This window comes from Eublepharis macularius, chromosome 5 (genome assembly GCF_028583425.1).
Source record: "Eublepharis macularius isolate TG4126 chromosome 5, MPM_Emac_v1.0, whole genome shotgun sequence".
NCBI lineage: Eukaryota > Metazoa > Chordata > Lepidosauria > Squamata > Eublepharidae > Eublepharis > Eublepharis macularius.
The window spans coordinates 153,837,899-153,861,144 of record NC_072794.1 but is presented as its reverse complement, the minus strand read 5'-3'; the positions used below and the strand labels follow the sequence as shown (position 1 = coordinate 153,861,144).

The 23,246-nt window shown below is 42.3% G+C and overlaps 2 protein-coding genes across 6 annotated transcripts in view; one reads left to right on the top strand and one right to left on the bottom strand.

Moving 5' to 3' along the window:
- RTF2 (replication termination factor 2) overlaps positions 1–23,246 on the bottom strand; it is a 75,228-nt gene that overhangs the window by 32,758 nt on the left and 19,224 nt on the right. The gene's annotated exons all lie outside the window — the stretch shown is intronic.
- Positions 3,469–15,635, top strand: LOC129329886 (beta-1,3-galactosyl-O-glycosyl-glycoprotein beta-1,6-N-acetylglucosaminyltransferase 7-like). Of its 4 annotated transcripts, XM_054979611.1 has the most exons (6): positions 3,469–3,779; positions 6,723–6,888; positions 7,331–7,468; positions 8,552–9,588; positions 11,528–11,623; positions 14,127–15,635. In XM_054979611.1, the coding sequence occupies exons 4-6, from the start codon at positions 8,610–8,612 to the stop codon at positions 14,351–14,353; spliced, it is 1,302 nt and encodes a 433-aa protein (XP_054835586.1). In that variant the 5' UTR covers positions 3,469–3,779; positions 6,723–6,888; positions 7,331–7,468; positions 8,552–8,609; the 3' UTR covers positions 14,354–15,635. The 4 variants fall into 4 exon arrangements, with proteins under 4 accessions (XP_054835586.1, XP_054835588.1, XP_054835589.1 ...); XM_054979613.1 differs by lacking the exon at positions 7,331–7,468; XM_054979612.1 differs by lacking the exon at positions 3,469–3,779 and having other exon boundaries at positions 6,391–6,888.

The following is a 23,246-nucleotide window of genomic DNA, read 5'->3' as shown; positions in this document are numbered from 1 at the left end:
TGAGGATCTGTGGGATTTGGTCTCGGAACTACTGGCGACACCCGCGAGGACGACTAAAGAAGAGGTTAAAAGCGCCATTTTGGAGGTCCGTCGGGCTTCTTCAAAATATGCAACAAAGCGACAGTTGCCTCGTGAGATCATTATTGACTTTTCATCTAAAAAGATTCGGGACACCATCCTATATAACTCATACAATGCGGATTTGGACTTTATGGGTTTGAAAGTCAAGATTTTGAAGGACGTTCCATTTCTAGTCCGGAAACGGCGTTTTAAATATAAAAAGTTTGCAGCTCTTCTGAGGGACCATGGAATAAAGTACAAATGGTTATTCCCGGAAGGAATATGGTTCAGATATAAAGATCAGGCCTATAAGATATTATCAGAAGATCAACTAAAGGATTTTGAGAATAAAAACCCAGAACTCTGCTGCACCAAGAACGAAGAAAAGGAGGAGCCGGAGGGGGGGGGGGGAGGAGAGCATCGCAACAGCAGTTGCACAGAGAGAATTGCGTCCGGGACCTAGAAGGGGGAGGAAAGTTTAATCAGATTTTGAAATGTTTATTCTCTGTATGATTAACCACTCCATCATTATTCTATGGAGCTATTTTTGTATTATGACAGTATGAAGGGAAACATTGAAGTGTAGTGTTTAGTGTTTGTAGTTCATTCCCTCCCCCTTTTTTCTTTTTCCACCCCCCTTTGTCCCTTCCCTCTCCCCTTTCCTTGTGATAGTCTGTAGTGTTTTGTAGTTATGAAAAATAAAAAAAATATTAAAAAAAAAAAGAGAGATGGCATTTGTAGAACAGGGTAAGAACTTGGGGGTACTCATGGATCCAGCTTCTTGGAAAAGCAGTTCATTGAGGTGGCCACAAATACCTTCTACCATGCTTCTGTAAACTTGTGCTTGGGCTACAACACATGCTACACTGGGCTGCCCTTTAAACACCACCCAGAAATTGCGACTTGACTATTTGTTAGGGCCCGGCAGTCGGGAACACATCTTGCCTAGTTTAGAACAGCTTCACTAGCTGCTAGTTTATCTGTGAGTTTGATTCAAGGTGCTAGGACCCACGTTTCTAAAGGACCGTCTCTCCCTGTATGTCCCTGCGTGCCAGCTGTGGTTTTCAGGCTGCCACCATCTTGGGGATTCCCACTCAAAGGTGGCCTGCCTGGTTTCAGAACAGAATGCACTATGGTAGATCTGACCCTCCTCCCAATATTTTCCTTGATACAGCGGCCCTCTGCAACACCTCCCCCCACTCCGCAAAGGCATTGCTAGAGGTCATGGGATCCCCTGTGGTCAAAAAGCAACCAAGCACAGAGCGCTGCAGTGAGGAGAGCAAATTGGGCAACATATGCCTCCCCACTGGTCTTAGGCTTTACAAAAAAAGCTCTTCTGCTCTATTCTACTGGTGCAAAAGCAAGGCAGGGACATTCTCACCAAATTCCTTCTCCTTACTACATCTTCCCGTGCCCAGGAGATTTCTGTTCACAAGGCATGACCCTGACAGCAATGCCTTTTGAGACGGAGGTCTCAGAAGGCTGCTTTGAGAAGAGGAGAAAAATCCACTAACATGGCTGCCTTCTGCTTATGCAACCACAGGATTCAACTCAGCATGTCTATGCAGAGAGTTCCACCCATTCTACTCAGTCAGTGATGAGACCACAAAAGTAAGGAACAAGTGCAAGTTAAAACACTTTTACCTACTTAGGCATTTGATTCTTTAATGTGATGCATTAGTGATATACCTAGGGCATTTTCCCTATACTGATTTTTTTTTCCTGCAAACAATTTTATACTATTTTATTTTGGTGCTAATGTTTTAAAATGTTCTTTATTTTTGTTTTATTTATCTGCTGCCTACCTCACATTTTTACCTGATGCTATTGGTGTATATTTGAATCTGCTCCTAAAGTCTGCTAATACAGCTTTTTATATTGCATTGTAGAAAAATCAGATATCTTACTATGCATTTTAATATGCACTGGATCTGTATGTTGCCATGAGGCAGCATAAAAAAACTGCAAATTGATAGATAAAAATGTGCAAATCGGATCACAGTCTTTAGCAACAGCAAAGTCAAAAGAGGATTAACTCATTCATTATGAGGATTAAATTACACGCAGAAAGGTACCGGCTGGATATTAGGAAAAACTTTTTCACAGTCAGAGTAGTTCAAAGGTGGAATCAGCTGCCTAGGGAGGTGGTGAGCTCCCCTTCACTGGCAGTTTTTTCAAGAAGAGGCTGGATGAATATTTGTCAGGGATGCTTTAGGCTCATCCTACATTGGGCAGGGGGTTGGACTAGAAGGTCTGTATGGCCCCTTCCAACTCTGTGATTACAGCAGAAGTCCTTTATGGAAGAGGTGAGAAATAACTACAGATGAATTTATAGCTTCAGCAAGAGCTGGTTATAACAGGAATATGAATTTTGTATATTTTAACCCTCCAAGAAGCTTTGGCTGGCATACATGGGTCTCCCCCTCCTTAACTATCTCCTCTCAAGCACCCTCTGCATTAGAATAGGCTAAAAGAGAATGACTGACCCATGGTTGCCACTACGTTTCAAGGGTGATCAGGAATCTGAACCTGCGTCTTTCCTGTCCTAGACTCTGCTCTGCTGAAAAACTGCTGTTGCTTCTTCAAAGGACTCTGTACAGACCACTGGATTCTCTACAACCTTCTTCAATCATTTGAGGAACACAGCATGCAGAACCCACTCTGTTCGCACCAACATCCTGCCCACATCAAGGCATTTAACATTTACCGTCTTTAGGTAAAAAAACCAATGATGTAATAAAAATACAGTTTTGGTATTCTGTACAGACACTGTTTTGAATTTTTCCTGCACACCCCTCCACTCCAATGGCAGATCTCCTATCCACAGGTTTATTCACTTCATTAATACCCCATTTTCCTCCCCAATGGGAATCCAAAGGGCTTACATTGTTCTCCCCTCCTCCACTTTATCTTCTCAACACCCCTTCGAGGTAGGTCAGGCCGAGTGTGTGTGACTGGTCCAAGGTCAACCAGCACGCTTCCATTGCAGAGTGGAGATTCAAACCTGGGTCTCCCAGATCCTAGTCTGACACTGTAATCACTACAATGCACTGGATTGTTTTATTATTTAAACCTCTAAGACAACTACTTGATTAAAATAAAAATAACTTCAGGCATGAAAACCACAGAAGGTGACGTGAAATTGTTCAGATTAGGAAGAATACATAGACAAAAGAATTCTTTGTGTGTTCCACCTTTAAGGTGTCCTGCAACAAATGCTTACACACAGCTCTCATTTGCCTGCTACAATGTGGAAAGTTTCAGCAACTGGAGAGTTAAAGCAGGTCCCCCCCCCTCACATTGTTCACTGTACTCTGCTAGCAGCCTAGAGGTTAAAGCCATACCAAGACTATTTATAATCAACAGTTATGCAGTATCTACAGATCTCATTTACAAAGACTGGTTTCACTGCCTTAAAAGGCTTCCAGAATGACAACAGGGGGAAAAAATTTCAAAAAACACAAGCTATTTTTAATTATGCTCTATGGAACACCATAGCCGCTAAACTCTAGAACAAGGGACTCAGCAGTGCAGGATAACCTGCACTAACCCCCACTTTTAAAAACAAAACAAAACATTAAATATTAACTCTTTTCATGTGACAGGAGGTCGACATTAGAAATGGAAGGACTGCATTCTACACGAGCCTGAAGGGCACTGGATCACGATCCTCTCGTTTCTTAAATTTGGCTTCCGACATCTGCCTTTTCCAGCAGTGGGTGAGTTTATGCATTCTGAACCTTATGTATATTTTTAAAAGCCTACAACCTAATCTGAAATGACTGGAAATTTAAACAAAACAACTCAGGTCTAATTACCAGCTCCTATGCAAATTGTTTTGGCCGATGAGGATTCTTATTGAAAAAGCTAATAGATGAAAACAGGACTTTCTTCATTCGATAAGTAAAACCCCGGAGACCAAGTGCCTATTTTCTTCTCAAACTGCCCACGTCTCAACTAGTTTGAGACTTAAAATCATCGCTTACAATCATTTACAATTAAACATCTTGAGCAATTACTAACAGAGCAACTGGTAATCATCGACACTTCTAACTCAGGATTAACGACGACTTTAATTGATACTGGAAAATGTGGGGCTCCTGCAGATTCACATATGCTCTCCTTCACTTTGAAAGGTTTGCTACCTCTAGTTTACAGTGGTGCCCAGATTGAAATGCTATGGTTGGCACATTGCGCCAAACCAAAAAACTAAGCTGTGACATGGGTTCGCCAATCAAGGCTTAGAGGAAAGCAGTAATAAAAGGCACACCAGTTCAGACACCAGAACGTCATGGTTAGTGGAGGAGGACAAATAACAACTGCACTTGAGTATGTGAGAGGGGAGGAAAGAAGAAAGGCCACAGGGATACCCCCAAGCTCCAAACCACAAACAGGCACTCCATCTGAACTGAGCCATTAGATGCATGCAGGGAAATACGGGCAAACAAAAACACATTATAATGTCTAAATGGATCTCATGCAAATTTCTTACATGAAAGAGTGTCTGTGTAATATACTGCTGTATTTTAGAAATCGTATTATATATTTCTTGATGTTTTTACCTTGTTTTAAATTAAATACGTTTATGTATTTTATATATGTTGCATTCCACTCTGAGCCCATTCACGAGGAGAGCGGTTTAGAAATATAACAACAACAAAGCCGGAGTTAGTGCTTAGATTCACCGTGTGCTTTTAAGGATGTAAAGAAGAAGTCTGAATAATACACGGTTGGATCCACGTAGGTTTTCTGTAGGTTCAAAGGGGGGAAAGGATTTCTCTCTGACCTCCAAAAATGCAACTGCTGGGGATCATATGGGGTGGGGGACTGGAATTGGAAACATTTGATTGAAAAAGCTGGCTAGATCCAACCATGGTGAAAACCATAATTTATATGAAAACATGACGCTGCCTTCTGTTAAACCAGACCACTGGTAAATCTATCCCCATATTCACTACTCAGAATGGCAGACTGGTGATTCTTGCGATTGGAAACCCTTTAAGAGAAAATGGCAGGGGACTGAATCTGGGATTTCGGGCACACAAAACGTGTCCTGTCACTGAGCCGCAGCCACTCCTAATCAGCCATTAACACCATCATTATACATAATACCCTTATAGCCTCTTAAGGAGGTGTCCAGCAATAAGGAAGGAGGTGTATGTTTGACAGAAGCTTTATACAGGTTTATTAGCCTGTGTATTTCAACCCACTCCAGTGCCACCCTGATGCTCCAAGAATGGCACCTCTGCAGCGCCAAATGACACCAGTAAACCTTTCTATGTAAACAGCATACAGAACAGAGGCAATGGCCATGATGTTAACTGCAACACATGAATATCCAGCTTGAAAATTCCTCTAAACGGCAACTAAAGATGCTGAAGTCATTAGTGTACTCCATCCATAACAAGCTGTAGGAAATGACAGAAAGATGCTGTTTGTGTGTAGCAGAGGCTCCTAACTCAATCTGGACCTGCCTTAAGTGGGAAACCTAGGGGCAGGGAAGACAGTGGAGCTTGCAAACGTTGGACTGAAATAATCACTGGTGCACAGCAGAGTAGCTTGCATTAGGGGTCTTGTGCCAGAGGCATTACACGAGGGGGGATTTCTATTTAACTTCAGTGAGGCAGCACCCTCCTGTCCTGCCACAGTCTGACCGGGGGCTGTAGCTCTTGCTGGCTCTCTTCTTACGCCCATCCCCTTTATTGGTTCCTCTGTGGGCAGCTTATACCGCTTAGCTTAGCAAGGCCTTTTAGAAGCACTGCATTAAGTTGCCAAAGCACAATGCTAATTTAATGCAGAGCTTGGTGCCTACGTTGGATCTGAAGAGGACTAATCATAATTTTAAAAAACAGATACGGTGTTCCCTGTTGTTGAGCTAACATCTGCTGGTGTTCAGGTTTTCCATCTGCACAGAACTCTCGACTGGGGAAACAGCAAGCTAGCAAAGTCGGGCAAATGAATTTGTAACAAAAGTGGTTTCCACCCTTTAAGACAGTCTGCCTCCCTATGACGGATCAGAGGAATCTTAAAAGTAGAAACAACTCTCTCGCAATGTTTCCTTACTGGCAGTAAAAAAAACCCTACAACCTCAAGTGAACTGTTGCATTTGTTTCCCCTCAACACACTCTCTCGTGCTCTTCCTGTGACAGTATTCTATGACATTAACTACAGAAGCTGGAGTGTTGTGTTATGCCCTTTTTAATTATCCATTGCAACATGGCAATCCTGACTTTGTGACATAGCCCCTGCCTACCTTACTGTAGCCAGGCGTTTCCTCCACCCACTGGCTCTTAACCCCCTCTACGAGGTACATCATGTCCATTACGCTAATCTATTCTTGGCTCCATCAGCCACTTGGCAGCAGCCTGCGATCTCCTGAGCGAGCAGAGCCAGCGCGTTTCCGCCGGTGTTTCTGTCCTGCTCAGGAAACCTTGCCTCCAGCTTCCCAAAGCTTCCTCCTCCTCCCTCCTCCTCCACTCCTTCCCCCATCCGAAGGACAGATGCGAGAGCTGAACATTTTACAGATTCAAAGCCGGCGCCTGGGGGCTCATCTTAAGAAGATGCTTGTTTCCCTGTGTATGTTTACACAGTAAGCATATCCCTTATGAGCTTCTAGGCAAACGTTATCCTACTGGGACTGGTTTTCCTGCTGTTTTTCTTAGGCCTGCACAGACAGCACAGCTCCGTGCGGGAACAAGATGACTAAGGCAGAGATAGGACTAAACGGCAAAATGGATGCATCTTCCAGCTAGCATTCCACGGAAAGGAATTCTACACCATGAAGTGGAGGAAAGGACTCTCTCTCTCGCTGACGCCCAGGACACACCAGTAAGGAGAGACCCGATTTTGTTTTTACTTCATTTACTTCATTTATAGCCCACCTTTCTCTGGGAGACTCAAGGCAGTTTTATAACATGACACATTCTAAAACATGTCTTTTTTTTCCTTCCATTTCTGCATGCTGTTGTTTTTAAAAGCCTGAAATTAGAATGAGCAATCTGAAGGAATAAAACTGGTTTTAAACACAGATATTGAACTTTAAAAAAAAAAGAAATATATGGAAAAACAAAGCTACAAAGCTAAACAGAAGCGTATATGAAAAAATCGAAAGACAGCAGCCCTGTTCCTGATTTCACATACTAGCACTAAAGAAAGCTTTCAAGCATGTGTCGAAGCTGGTAAAAATCAATACTAGTAAATTAATACCAGAAACCTGCTAGGAATTCGTAGAGCTTTCCAGACTTATCCTTCTGCTACATTTCTTTTTTAGTGCCAGAAATATCCAGCACCTAAGAGTTCAAGGATGGAGACTTTACCTCTCTCTGAGCTCTAAGAGCACATACTGCTGCATTGAGAGCCACAGGATGGTTCAACAAAGCCAAGTCTGTGTAAGGATATGTGCAGAAAGGTAAAAGCGCGCAACCGTAAACAGTTTTGTTGTTGTTGTTGCTAAAACAGGATTGGAAACATTAACCATAAATAGCACTGCGAGGCAAAGCTGCGTTGCTACAGTCAGAATTTTCTGTTTATTAGAAGAGACTTGAAATACTCTAAACCCCCTTCATTTTTATTTTATACCCCTTGCTTTCAAAAGCACTCTCTTTGGTGCCAATTAAACCACGGTAAGAAGCTAAAGCAAGACTGAGCCTTGAGTTGGTTGTTATTACCGCAGCAGCACAGACTGCGATTTTCCTTGTGATCCGAACAAAATGAAGCAGTGGCGAAAGCATGATCGTGTCTCACTTGCACAGTGACCGTGAACCCTGTACTGGCCTTGCTGAAGCAAAAGCTGTCTAAGGACTTATATGATCAAATATAGGCTATACACATATTTTCAAAAAAGAAGTAAGATGGGGAGCCAAGGAATTATGCAAGTGCTTCCACGTGACACGGCTTTGCATTTCTGCTTTGCAAAAAAGTCAGCAAGACACACTTCTCTCCCCCCTCCCCATACTGCATTGCAGATTCAAGGAAACTTGAAAGCAACTTTTAAAAATAGCAACGGGGAGGCAGTAACTTCTGAAAAGAAAGTATGAAACATTTTTGCTGTCATTAAATAAGTCTTTGGATACCAACCTAAATAAAAGATAAATATTGTAACCCCTCCTCCAACTCCTGTAGAAGGTGGAATGGGAATCTAAAAAAATAAAAATTGTAACAAGCAGCAGGCGTTACTGAATGGACATGGGAATGTAAACAGAAAATTAAATTGATTGAGGGCATAAACTGAACACCAAGCCTCAGAACGATAAAGGCAAGAAAAATAAAGCATGCACAGTTAGACAAGTTTTTCCTCAATATCTATATTCATGATTATTCCTTCTAGACTAAGTTCTAGTGATACGATTTTCGCCTCTAACTGGATGCTTCTGGGAAGCGGGGGGAGAGCACAGCGAGGCAGGAGGTGTGGTTTGCCGCTTACACGCTGTGGCTGACAGTGTGCCTGTCCATCTTCACTCGAACACTGATTTCTCTTCCCACCCCTCCCCAGGTAGACCGAACATGCTTCCCTGAACTATGGTCAGAAGAACATCTCTGGATCACAGAAGATGAACCAACTTGAGGCAGCCAAATCTGGGTTTTTAGTATGCATCGTGGGTTGCGTTTTCATCTTTGCCTTCATCTATGTAAAGAATACAATTCCTAAAGAAGCCAGTGAGCAAAAACTTTCCCCAGAATTAGCCGAGTGTGGCTTCTACCCAGATGAGCTGTGCGCGGCTCTCTTTGAGGGCAAAGATGCTGCTCCTCAAATTGGCCACCTGTGCCAGCAGGTTCTGCGTGGACAAGAGATGACTGCCTGCGTACGGACTCCTTGCAACTGCTCAACAGTCCAGAAGAGACTCCATTTCATAACAAGGCCACTGTCGGAAGAAGAAGGGAACTTCTCTTTGGCATATATCATCACCATTCACAAAGAGCTGGACATGTTTATCAAGTTACTCAGAGCCATTTATATGCCTCAAAACATTTATTGCATACACATTGATGAAAAATCACCGAAGGATTACAAGGTGGCTGTGCAAACCCTGGTTAACTGCTTTGAAAACGTTTTTATTGCTTCTAAAAGAGAGAATGTTGTCTATGCTGGATTTTCTAGATTGCAAGCGGATATCAACTGCATGCACGATTTGATTCATTCCAAAACTCAGTGGAATTACGTCATCAACCTATGTGGGCAGGATTATCCCATCAAAACGAACAAGGAGCTGGTACAATATATCAAAAGCAAATGGAATGGTAAAAACATGACTCCAGGAATCATCCAGCCACCTCACATGAAGCATCGAACGCACACAAGTTACAGAGAATATGTACATGCAGGAAAATCTTACGTGTATCCAACAAAGAATGTGAAAAGGGAGCCGCCCCACAATTTGACTATGTATTTTGGGAGTGCCTACTATGTACTCACAAGAAAATTTGTAGAGTTTGCATTGACTGATGAACGTGCAAAAGATTTACTCGAATGGTCAAGGGACACCTATAGCCCTGATGAACACTACTGGGTCACTCTCAACAGGCTGCCAGGTAAGCAAAGTTCTTCATACTATTGAGCATTCATACTATAGATCAATCATAAAGTTGGAAGAGACCTCCAGGGTCATCTAGTCCAACCCCCTGCACAATGCAGGGAATTCACAACTACCCCTGCCCCCCCACACCCCCAGTGACCCCCTGCTCCATGCCCAGAAGATGGCAAAACACCTCCAGGATCCCTGGCCAAACTGGCCTGGAGAAAATTGCTTCCTGGCCCCAAAATGGCAATCAGCATTCCCGTGGGCTTGTAAGAAAGGGCCACGAGAACTAAGCACTGACGTATCCCTTCTTGCCCTCCCTCTCATGATCTGCCTATTCAAGCCCATGAGAATCAATTGGGAGCCAGAATCTAGTGTGCCAAAACAACTTTCTCATTTGGCCTTTCGGTGTTCAGAAAATAGAAAACCCACAATATTCAGCACCAAATTGTTAGTACCATCTCCTAGATAGTAAACTTAAAAGTCCTGAAGTTTGAGAACAGGCCCTCAATCTACACAACTTGTTAGTTTTTAATAGAGGGTTCCCCTCCCATCTTGAAGTATCCATTACGTGCCTAAAATTCTGCAGACATCAAAATTACCCTAGGTATAAACAGAAAAAACTTCAGTAACACACAAGAATATTGATGTTCAATACAATCTCTTGTTTAGATACACTTTCATGCTTAATATAGTAGCTACCTATAAAACACTGTTTTTCTCTATTCCAGATAGCCCTTAATAACCCCTTAGGAAACTGACAATTTCAATGCTGCAGCCAAAAATTCTCCCACATTTCTCCTGGGGAGACAGAGGAGGAACAGCACAAGAGAGAGGAGTGGGAAGTCTGGGTGGGGGACCAAACACGCAGAGAGAAATGACCAGCACAATCGAATCTATTATATACCTGTCTCCCTTTCTCTCAAGATAAAACCAGGGATTCAAACATGTCAGCCTCAGGCGATTCACATCTATAACATGCTTGGTCTTCCTGAAAGGAGAGACTGGGAATGGGACCTTTCACCTTCATCCCTTGAGATTCCTGAATTGAGTCAGGCAGCCGCCTGCCAGGGATTGTCCCCAGGTGAAGTCTGCCTTCTTAAACTGAGGAATCAGCATGAGATGGGGGTGAGGGAAGAGACGGAGAGAAAGGTCTCCCAATCCAAGGTCTCCAGGAGTACCATCCCGGCTTGTTTTCTCTCATTCTGTCGTCAGTAATGGAAGATTCAGCAATGCTGCTCTAAAGAAGGAAGAAAAGAGCAAAAGTCTAGTAGCGCTTATAAAACTAACAAAATTCATGGTAGGGTATGAGCTTTCATGAGCCACACCTCACTTCCTCAGAAGAAGTGGGCTGTGACTCACAAAAGCTCATACCCAATCACAATTGTTAGTCTTATAGGTGCTACTGGACTCACGCTCTTTTCTACTGCTACAGACAAACATGGATACCCATCTTGATCTAAAGAAGGAATAGAGTCTTCTCTGCTATCATTGCCTTCTTTCCTCTGACTGTTCCTGCCAGGCTACTCCTTGCAAGTAGCAGGGCATTGTAAAGGCTGGTGGAGCATTCTTCCCGTATCAGGCATAGCATGCCTTAGGCTTGGTGGCTCGCTTTTAGCTTGGCAGAAACTTCACAATCCCCTTTTGATACTGAGACCTGCATCTCTTCTTGATGTCCAGGGGAACTCCTATGCCTCCAGAGAAGTCACAAACAGCTTTACTTTAAAAGTGTTTTAACACTTTACTTTGAAGTGTTTTAAGACATTCTGAACCCTCTCTTCCTTAGCTTCCCTACCAAGCCCCAGAAAGAGAAGCAGTAAGTTTTTCTAAAGAGAACTAGGAATCATAAGATGGGGCAGTACTGAAACTGCAAAAAGACCTAATATTGAGGGGAGGGGGCTCAGTATTTTAAATAACCAGCCATGGGTAACGCTGCTTTTAATGCGACTTAGATGCTCCCGGTGCCACGCCAGATGCAGAGTGGGAAGGAAACATACGAGCTATCAAGTGGAGAGATCAAGAAGGACGAGCCCACAATGGCTGCAAAGGTAACACCCATAACTGAATACAGTGCAAACTCGCCTCAAGATGGAATGTGCACTCTCTGCACCAGGCACTGACTTCATCCATTTTGACACAGCTTGAGCACTGCACTTACAAAATTCCCACTCAAACAAGCGGAAGCGGCACAGCATCACAGCTGGGAAGACAGTGGTTGCCAGTTTATTGCCCACTTCTATGGTCCAACACTCAATAACAGCGTTCTGATTTTTACTGACAAGATACACCTCGCATATTTGTAAAGCATGCAAAATTCCACCATGTAGCAATGGATCGAACTGAGATTCTTCCAGCAATTGTAATATTGTGATTATTATACACACTTTAGCAAGGTGAAGATTTACTTAATCGTGACGCCTGTCTGCATGTACACCAGTGTGGTGTAGTGGTCGGAGTATCAGACTACGATCTGGGAGGCCTCAGTTTCGATTCCTGTTCTGCCATGGAAGCTTGCTGGGTGACCTCAGACCAGTCACACTCTCTCAGCCTAACTTACCTCCCAAGGTACTTGGGAAGATAAAATGGAGGACGAAAGAACAAAGTAAGCCACCTAGGGCCCCCAACGGGGAGAAAGGCAGGGTACAATAAATAAAATACTTTGCAAAAGGAATTTTACTATGATGAGGCAGTCAGATAAGATGCCCCCCCCCCAAGATTTTGTTTTCCTTCCTCTGAATCTCAGAGAGCACCACAGTTGAAGAGGGGAAACTGGGTAATTGGAGGAAAGCAAAAAGTGTTTTAATGCTGGGAAGATTTGGCTGAATGCATTTCAACAATACCACTTTTGTCTCACATGATAGAAATGTGTTGCCAAAGTGACTCAGAAAAGGAAATAACACCAACGACATTTACTGGAAATATGAATACAATGAAGAAACATGATTCTGAGCCTTTAAATAAATATTCAATTGAATAAATATTCAGTAATACAAACAACAGTGTTTTGAATACATGCCATCATTTGGTAAGGACTGAATGAAGGCCCTGTTCCATTATTTAGTCAGGAATCTAACATTACACACTGTCACTGCAGAGGCAAAGGTGGAAAAATGACCTTCCGATCACGGTGCATCGTTGCTCCCGGTCCATTCCCTTAACTGTTTTTGTACAGAAGGCAACAGCGCACCCCTGCAGAATCTAATGTGCCGTTTCTTGCTCCTCCAAATACTGCCACTATATACTGTCCAAAATTCATATACGCAAACCAACTCCCAAGACACACGACAGGAGGGGCGTTCAAACTTTTGATCTCAAGGACCACATGGAGATACAGAACCATTTGGTGGACTGGGCATAGTCAGCCATGTTTTATCAAACCCAGCCTAAGAACCTTCTTTTATATTCAGAGCAACTCTGCATTTTCACTGCCAGTGAGGCCTGACCAAAGAACATGCTCTTTCTTTTATATCTCACATTCTCAAACTATGTGCAGCTTCACGTATGGGCATTCCTTTTCTTATGTGCACACAAGCCCTTTCTGCTCAAGTACAGCACCTCCATGGTTGACACTTCAGCCAAGGTAAAACATCTAAGAGGTCAGGGGGGAGTGGGGAGGAGAATCACCTTTGTTTTCCATACTACTCCTACTTGGACCTCTGCCAGGAAATCCCACTGAGGGCCAAGCTACAAGTGACGAATGACACTTGAACGGCAAGTGTATTTCTCCCTGTTCACTTGCCCTCCACTCAATCCACTTGCCATTCAAGGGTCATTCGTCATGTGTAGCTTGGCCCTCAGTCTGCCCTAACACGTGTCTTTAAGCTTATCCCTGGGACTTTCACCCCCAGAGGCTATTCCATCTTATTGCTATTCTTTAAAGATTCCAGCTCAACGCAGAGCCTTCACATTGGCTAGACTCAACTCCTTCCCATCTAAAGTGCTTTCTGGTTGTTTCTCTGGACTCCCTTATTCTGAACGAGTTTGTGACTGTGGACAAGGAAAGTTAGAGACCTTGGATCATATAATAGTTTTTTGCCCTAAGTGGAGTAAGGAAAGAGATTTATTATTCCTATAATGTTAAAAGAAAAGCTTCCCTTCCTTCCTTGGACAATCTCAGTGTTATTTGTCTGATAACTTTCCTGACAATCAAACCTCTGCTATAGTGGCTTCCTTTTTAGCCACGGTGATAAAGAAACAAGATTTTCACGAGTTTAGATAGTTTAAAGTGATAATGACGAGTTATGTCTATGTGAATCGGGTATGTTCAAGTGTACAGTTCATATTTTGTTGGTGTTCGTATGGCTTATGGCTTCGGCCGGAAAAGCAATAAATATATTATTATAAAGAGATGGTACTGAAGCTGTTATCAAGTGCAAATTTTGGATCAATAAAGGAATCAAAGGGGAATGACAAGAGGCCAGAGGGAGAGTGCTATGACGCTTGGTATGAACCAAACAATAGACATTCCCCATATCTAACCTTCAATGTCCACCCCATATTCTAGATTGCACCAACTTTTGGATTGCCAATTTACCATTTGTTTTTTTGCAGGTCACTACGTCCGAGACATCTGCGTATATGGACTTGGGGACATAAAATGGATCATTGAATCTCCACATTTGTTTGCCAACAAATTTGAGCCTCAAACATATCCACTTGTCATGGAATGTCTCGAGAGGCATTATCGGCTTAAAGTACTCCAGCAGGCTGAAGTCCCATTGGAAGAACACTGGCCTTTACAGGAACACACTTATTTTAATATGAAACCTAATATCTGAATCAATCATGACCAACATTTGAAGGACAAATGAATGTCATTTTGCTTAATGGCTATATCACAGTTATGAAATCTGTCCGATGCAACACCCACATCCTGTATAATACCAACAGCATTAGAGAAAAAATCATCCACAAAATGAAGTACTGATATATACTGACATCCAGCATCTTTAGCAATGTGGCCTCGAGAACCTGTGAGTGGAAAGGCAGTATAAAAATACACCTAAAAATTCTGCATATACATTCATTAGGGCTGCAACATTTAGCTAACTGATCAGTTAACTGATTAAAAACATTTAAAGTTTTAATGAACAAAGGTTCCTCCAATTAATCTGGCAGTAGATTTTTAAAAAACAACAGTATTTTCTTTTTTAAAAGTATCGCATAAGTGATAGACACTACCTTAGAGGAGGCACTCTCTTTTAAATGGAGAGAATGCCTCTAAGGTGCATGTATATGTTGCAGCAAACACCATCATCTAAGAATGTGCATGAATTCCCCGCCTCTTTTTATCCCTAGGCAAATGTAGGAGCATTTAATCAATTGAGTTGACCAGCTGACTAAAATGTCTTTGATTGGACAATAAAAAAACCTTTAAAAATCCAAATAATCTGTATAAACAAAGTTATATGTAATATTAAAAAAGAGCAACACAATGCACATAGAATCCAAAAGAATCTATGAAGAAGAGGTAAAATTTGGTATTCCATATGCCTCCACTGAAACAGAAGGATAAATTAGGTAATTTGCTGCAAGGAAAGTAACAATCAAGGACTAAATTGAAGTGAACATGAACAAAGACACTGGGCCGGATACAGTGCAAAATTTCCACTTGCACTAGAGGTCTTGCATGAGCGACAATGCAAGACAGACGCAGAGGCGAGTTTGCACCAAGTCAAAATCACTGTACCTCTACTCGAACTTCCATTTGTACAAGACCTTGTGCAACCAATTTCTGAGCACTATAAGATATAGGTAGAAAAGCGCTAGGTATTGCACGGTATTTTATGAAAGCAGAACTGTGGATAGTCCATTGATGTTTCCACTTGTGTGCCACAGGATCCAAGCCATTATAGCAGCTCTACAGATTTCAGTGGAATGACAAACACATGGAATTGATAGTTTACAAGAAGGCTCAAAAGGAGAATCGACTCGTAGGACAACAAGCTGTTTTATGTCATAAGCTATTCACTGCTGCCTAAGTTATTGAACATTTGAGATTATATGTAATCATGATGACTGGGAAGATTGATTAAAAAAAAGAAAAGAAAGATCCATTTACACATTGGCTCTTTCCCTTTCTGTGTGCTCATGGTTTCCCGAACTGCAATTAATGTGTGTCTGTATGTGTATTTTTCTTTAAAATTTAGCTGAAGCGTTTTAGGTGAACATGGATAGCCAACAAGAGAAACTAGAAAGCAATTTTATATTTATGATTAACAAATTGTGCCAGCCCACAGGTTTTGATTAGATGGGAAAGAAAAGATGGGTATCAGAAAGTCTGAGAAGCAGATGAGTCCCGCACTTTAATATTGGATATTTCAGTTTTTTAAATAGATAATGTTCCAATCATGCTGCATACATGAACCCTATAATTGTGGAAACATTATGGAAGATGGGACCAGACCAGGTGTCTGCCCCTTGCAGAGCTTTTTTTAAGTTGGTCGTCCCTGTTTTAGAGTACTTTTTAAAAGGGTCATTCACTGGTTTTAAAACAACCACTTGGGTTCCTCCTGTCATACAGTAGTGGATGAAATCTACATATACTACAAAATGAGGCAGCAGAGTAGTCCATACTACTTTAGACAACAGGTGTGGGATACTATGACTTGATCCAGCTGACATTTCAATAGGGGAGAAGGGATTTCTATCCTTGGGGTGGGGCCTAAATATTCCATCAACTTTCAATCAGAGGGTTGGATCCTGCAAATCTGTTCTGCTAGCAGCAGTGCTTTCCTCCAATGCAAGAGGCTCCTCCTCCTTATGCCAGAGGAAAGAGCCATTAGTGGCATAATAGATTCACGAGTCAACCCTAGAAAATAGAGTGCTTTGACACAAAACTGAACAATATGATCTTTAACTAAGACATTTTAGGGACTGTTAAGAGACCTGGCAAGGCCTTAGTTTTACATATGAATCAAGTCTGAAATCAATGAAGGCAAACCTTTCCATGCAAAATTTGAAGAGCGCTGTGATGCACAAGCGCTCTTCAAATTTTGCAACCCGAGTGTACAAATTATACAAATTTGTGTATAGCAGCTGTTATTTCCTGTCTGTAATCTAGGGAGTTCTGCACACTTCATTACTTGGTGATGGTGGAGCATGCCGTCAAGTCACAGCTGACTTATGGAGACCCCTGGTGGGGTTTTCATTGCAAGAGACTAACAGAGGTGGTTTGCCATTGCCTGCCTCTGCAACCTTTGTCTTTGATGAAGGTGTCCCATCCAATTACTAACCAAGGCTGACCCTGCTTAGTTTCTGAGATCTGAGTTTCAGGCTCACCTAGACTATTCAGGTCAGGGCACTTCATTACTTACCAAAACTAAAAAATCAGTTCAAGTGTGTACCTGTAAACTGAACATTGGGTTTGGATCCAACCAACCTTTTCACTCAATCTCATCCATTCCCTCTCTTTACTGCAGATCCCACCACACACACCTTTTGTGCATGCTTGATCTCCAGAACAGACCTTTGGGCACATGAACCCGCCCCCGCTCTTCCTTCTTCACTAGCAGAGAAACTGGCTGGATCCAATTCATGGCTTTGGTCACTGGAAACTGAGACTCACATAAGTCTAAGTCTTTACCTTACTGCAAGTTCTTAGTCTTAAGCTACATTCAATTCTGTGGTCATTTTCCAAACCATTTCCTTTTCCAAATGTAGCTGTTGGGGCAGCTTTTCCAAGAAGAAGGATGGATGACTCAGGATAGAAAGGACTTTTCACACTTTCATCCCTTTCTTTTTTCTCCACTGTAAAAGAACCACCACCAAACTTCTTGGTACTCCAGGTAGGACAAAATAATGGCAAGTACCTACATATTTCCCCCACCTGAATTAACAGTAGCAGGGGGCAGTGTGGCTTTTTTTGACAGAAAATAGTTAAAGAGCCCCTCTATTACCCTGCGTTGTTTTCCAGCGGCAGCACGTGGAAAAGAAAAATAGCCTTCCCAATGTAATGTGTAGCTTTAGCCACAGGAAGAGTTCAGAGGAGTGCAGAAAGCTGAACTGTAAAGCTAAGATAGCCCTTTAAGGGATAGTGTGATAGAACCCAGATACAACAAGGAAATCAGATCTTTCCAAATAATCTGGCATACGGTTATTCGAGTAATGAATCTTTGAAACAATGATGTAAGGAAAAAAAGACCTTGCCTCTGCTCTCTGAACAGGAAACAACAACAGGAAAAGAAAAAAAAACCACAGGAAAGAACAGTTCGCACCCAGAAGGTACATACATTCTCTCTTGAAACAATCTACTCCCACGGCAAACGGAAACAGTGGAATCCCATTTTAGTCGATTATCCAGATACAGAGCCACCTTTGTTTTGTACTACAAGATTCGAATCCAGCAGTACCTTAAAGACCAGCAATGTTTCCAAGGTATAAGCTTTCGAAAGTCAAAGTTCCCTTGGCTGTATATGCGATGAAAGGAGCTTCGACTCTTGAAAGCTTATACTCTGAAAATCTTGTTGGTTTTTAATGTGCTACTGGATTTGAATTTTGCTGTTCTACTACAGCCCAACACGGCTACCAACCTGAAACTTTCTTTTGTACTGTAACAAAGTCTCCTCCACATTGAACACAGAAGAATTTGCCAATTATTAATGACTTCATTGCTGTGTTCAGTAGTGAGGAACGCTCCACTTTTTGTAAGCTGAAAATGTAAGCCACATAAAAGGAGACAGAGCGCATTGTCTGGCATTGCACTCAAGGGGATTCTTTTTACAGCTTTAAAGAGGTCTTCACATTACCAGCGAGACTGAAGAGGTTACACCAGACCTCCAGTACGTCCCTGAATTGAGGCCTATCACCACAATGAGAGTGGGACAGTCTTCAAATGCACTCATCTGTGGCTTAACTAGAAGGTCATCAGAGCAAATCATTAAACATTTTCCCAAAGCCGTGAGAGATGCCTTTGGCAGCTGAACTCGCTTTAAGTAACTTCGACTTGGCACTGGTCATCTGCTCCATTATTACCTTGGGAAACTAATCCTCACATTCAATCTTTTTTAAAAAAAGTTTCTTGGGGGGAAATGGCAGCATACAAAACTTGCACACTCCATCTCATGCAGCACGGGAGGGCCAAAAGTCACTGGGGAGTGACCAGTCATTTGCCAAGCAATTCCAAATAGTCTTCCGCTCTTCCTCTGGTTCAGCTGCATCTCTTATTTTGCCCTTTAAAGATAGGGCAGCAGCTTCTCCACTCTCTGTCTTTCATTAGAAGGAGGCGGCATATGGATGGTCTGGATAGGACAGAGAGTCCGAGACGCCTTGCCCATCAGCCTTTCGTCCTCCTCCACATGCACACACACTCCCTTGCTCTATAAGAGAAAGGAGCATGCTGCTGACTCCTTCCCCTCCTGAGTCATTGCTGCTATTTGCTTCTTCCAGTGAAAACCAAGGTAACTGTGTATTTTTACCGCAGGTCAAATTGCAGTTTGGGGTGTCAATGGTTCCCTTTGAGAAAACAGCAGAGAAAAGGTTTCCCCACCACAGCACTGCAGACCTGCTCTGAAATGTTGTAACTCCCAGAATATAAGGACCTGCCCATGCCCAAGTCACACAGAATTAACGGGACAGCATTTTCTTTAAGAAACAAATTCACGTTAAAATCATGCCCACTGTTTTTGAACAACAGATATAGGCCAAAAACTACCACTGATGGTAGAGATGTGTCTGATATGCAACTGTAATGGAAAATTAAGTTTTACAGTCAACAACGCATAAAGCGTCATGGATAAACAAATGGATTTTAAAGGGAATACAGCACTGGCTTTCTTCTGAGAGTCACTGCTTCTTTTCAAAAGCTGAATTTGCTATATGTAATTACATTAAACAACAACAACCAATGGTTGTTGTGGGTTTTCTGGGCTGTATTGCCGTGGTCTTGGCATTGTAGTTCCTGACGTTTCGCCAGCAGCTGTGGCTGGCATCTTCAGAGGTGTAGCACCAAAAGACAGAGATCTCTCAGTGTCACACTGAAGATGCCAGCCACAGCTGCTGGCGAAACGTCAGGAACTACAATGCCAAGACCACGGCAATACAGCCCGGAAAACCCACAACAACCATCGTTCTCCGGCCATGAAAGCCTTCGACAATACAACAACAACCAAATATTGCAAGCCAGAGAGAAAGCACTAAAATGCTTGACTATACTGGCACAGTGCCCATCGCTATTATTGCCTTTAAAGTGATTGGTATCTGGGTCAGATTCTCACTCTGACTGCAGTCTATTTCCTCTTACAAAAGTGAACCACTCCCATTTATGTAGATAGGCTGCAACTAGGGCCATAACTGAGGAGTGTGAGTGGAGAGAAACTTCCCCAGCCAAAGCACAAGAGACACCAGCGCCAGAGAAGGAATGGCAGAGTTTGTCTTAACTTCAACATTCTCCCCAAACAGAGCTCTGGAAATTCCTCCCCCACCACGAGGGCAAGTGAGAGCTATGAAAAATCTCCAGGGAGCATTTGCATGTTTATTCATTCATCCATTTTATTTTATTTAGTTTAAAACATTTCTATGCCACCTTTCCACTCAAATAGGGTCCCCTGAAACATCATTACTAATGCCCAGTGCAATTAAGCTGCACCGCAATGATAGGCAATGGATCAATCCAAGGTTTTCTCATCAGCTGTCTCTTCTGGTGAATACTACTTGGACTATGAACTAACCCAAAATATCTACACAGTCATGAAATGAAGTAGGAAAACATGCATGTGCAGTCTGCTTCATCTTCCACTAACTGAGCATTTTAAGAATGCTGTCTTTGTGGAGTCATCCAAGATGGCCAAAAATGTAACATGCAAGCAAAGATGCTCAACATGGCAGCAAGGGGCTTCAGAGATCACAAAAGCTCTCCCAGGGGACTGCACATAATGCCGTATATGCTCCTACCCTAATGTAATTTACAGTTACTGCACCAGTAGATACATAGAAGTGAGGGAGGATGGACCTGAATACAATAGGAGGAAGTACGGGAAATAAAATGTGTGAACTGTGACACTTAAGAAACATTTTTGTGCTGTAAATGGGCTTTCTGAATTCTCGGAGACACTAATGGAACTTAGAACCCACACCCCAGGGTATAAAAATATGACAGTGTACCTTCTTGTACAAATATTGCTAGGGCAAGCAAGAAGGATCATCATCATCAAGGTAATCACATCCAAGCATGCTGGCAATTCAGTTAACCTGCTCATTACATCACCATGTCCTCATATAAGAAGCAACACATCATATACTACCAAACAAATGAACTAGCTCTATATACAGGAAAAGCATCTGCACAGTTTCTGCTATATATGTAGCGGCCGTATTGCCATTATGTATGTATGACAGTGTAGGCCGGAGTAGGCATGCCACACAGCCTCCGTTAATTGCCTTTACATTTCTACAGTCCTGGTCTCCTGGTCAGTTGGCATGCCACACAGGAAGACTCAGGACGTAGTTTAAATGTTTCACAATAACTCTCTCATCTTTCACAGAGCACAATATTCCCAAACACTCTAAGTAATATTCTTACATGTCTTAAAGGTCCACTGTGTTCCTCTCACTATGCTTCACAGATAAGACAAAAGCCTGATCACAGCATATTTGCTTAGTTGGCTGCGACTGGTTTGGAAATGTGTAACTGTTGCTACAATTGTTGCTATAGACAGCTTCTTAATAAAACACTCGCCTCCATGTTGGAGGGAGAGACTTTGCATCCAGATCTTGTCTCGTGTCGTTACTACATGACAGGAGCGCTACTAAAATGAGTTATTGTAAACCACAGCCAAAACAAAGTGGATTGCAACTTGGTGAAATGACAGGTTTTCGAAAGGAAGTATCTATCACATTTTATCCTGCCTATGTGCCTTGGTGTACACAGTCTTCCCATTTTCTAACCACCGTTTGTTCAGTTTGGATAGTTTGTGTTAGCATGTTTTTAATCGGTCTTGGATTGTGGTTTTACAATTGCCACCCTGAAGGTTTTACAAAAAACAGAGGGGAGGGGAAGTAGGTAGAACTTTTAAGCCAATAAGTAAATAAAATCATGTCATATCTGTTTTTGCAGAAGTGTTTTTGATTGTTTTCTAAAAGTATGTGTTTGAGCTTCTCTGGAAGAAGTTCAAAGAACCAGAGGGTCACTGATGTCAGTTTCCTGGCTCTGGATTCCTGTTCATTTCTTCACCAGTGAATGCACCGCAACACAAGTGCATAAGGTATCTTTGGAGAGATTCCTGAGCTTTGTATGTGCTACACATACATACAGGGGCTGTCTAATTACTAAAGCTGCCATCCAAAGCCCAACCTTGTAACCGCAGTACTTTTCAATCTAAAGAACATTCAAAATCTAGATGGGAAACAAACCTGAATGCATTGCAAAAGCTTTACATGTTTTGCAATGATGTTTCCTTCTCTTACTATGATGAGCAGTGCACACAGTGAAACACTGACAAGAGACAGTAAGAATTAGGATAATGTTACTTGCTGTGTGTAAGCTTCAAAAGGCTTGTATCTCCAAGAGAAATAGCGGAGTGGACCAAATCATCCTCCAAGTAACCTTCCTCCCCCCCCCCCCCCAAGGCGACTTATTCCATCTTAAGTGAGTCTGCTTCCAACGGAAGAACCACTTAATATAGAGAAAGGCACCTTAGATTGGAGAAAGGCTTCAGACTTGAGCCAAAAGAAAAGGTGAGGTATAAATATTTTAATAAATAAACTCTGCCCAGTGGAGTGATACACTTGGGATAGGATCCTAGTATTTTAAGAAGACTGATGGCAAAAAAAAGAGTTGACTAACTATAGAAAACATTAGTAGGTTCACTAATTTCTACAACTGCTCCGCTTTTTTCCCTGTTCAAACCCCATACAGTGTATTTCTCACTACTTCAAAACACTGCAGCCCTGTGATTGTAGAATGCCCTCCCCCTCTTCTATTTGCATGGTGATCAGTCAGCTTTTAGCACCAGGCAAAAACTTATTTATGTCCCCTGGCATTTTGCTGAGTTTGTACTTTTCTTTCTTTCTTTGCACTGACTTGAAGGTACTATTGCTTGATTTTTACCATATATTGGTGTCCCCTTTGTACACATCATGTGGTCTGCAAGCTGCTTTAGAAAGCCTGAATTGACCAAGGAGTGCAGGTCAGAAATTTTCAAAATCAACCTCACCCAGCTCCACCACTTTCTTACTGATATCATATCATTTACAATCTTTCTCTCTCTCTCTCTCTCTCTCTCTCTCAATAAAGCCAGCATAGTTTTTTAGGCTTGTAAACAAAGACATGTCCACTCATCTTGTTTCCACCATGCCCCCACTTTGGTTGGCCTCTCTATCACCCTCCATCTTGAGATGCAGGATCAGTTTCTTTCCGCTCCCAGGCCAAGTAAAGAAGCTTATGGCCTTTAGAACTTCCAAAGACTGAGAGCCAGTAGATGGAGGAGAGAGCACATGCCGATCTCAGCACACTTACGTACTGGGCCATTAATAAAGGCTTTTTAGCCATTGATCAGGGTACTTAGCAGAAAAAAAGAATCCTGCCATATTAGGACTCTGCCTTAGAAAGCACTAAGCTCACATCAGCACTTCACGCTAAAAGATTTTCAGTTCTGGCTGATCTAATTTGGACTGAATCCCATACCCCAAAACTCCAGTTTAAAGAGGTAATCGACAGCCTCATGAAAATACCTC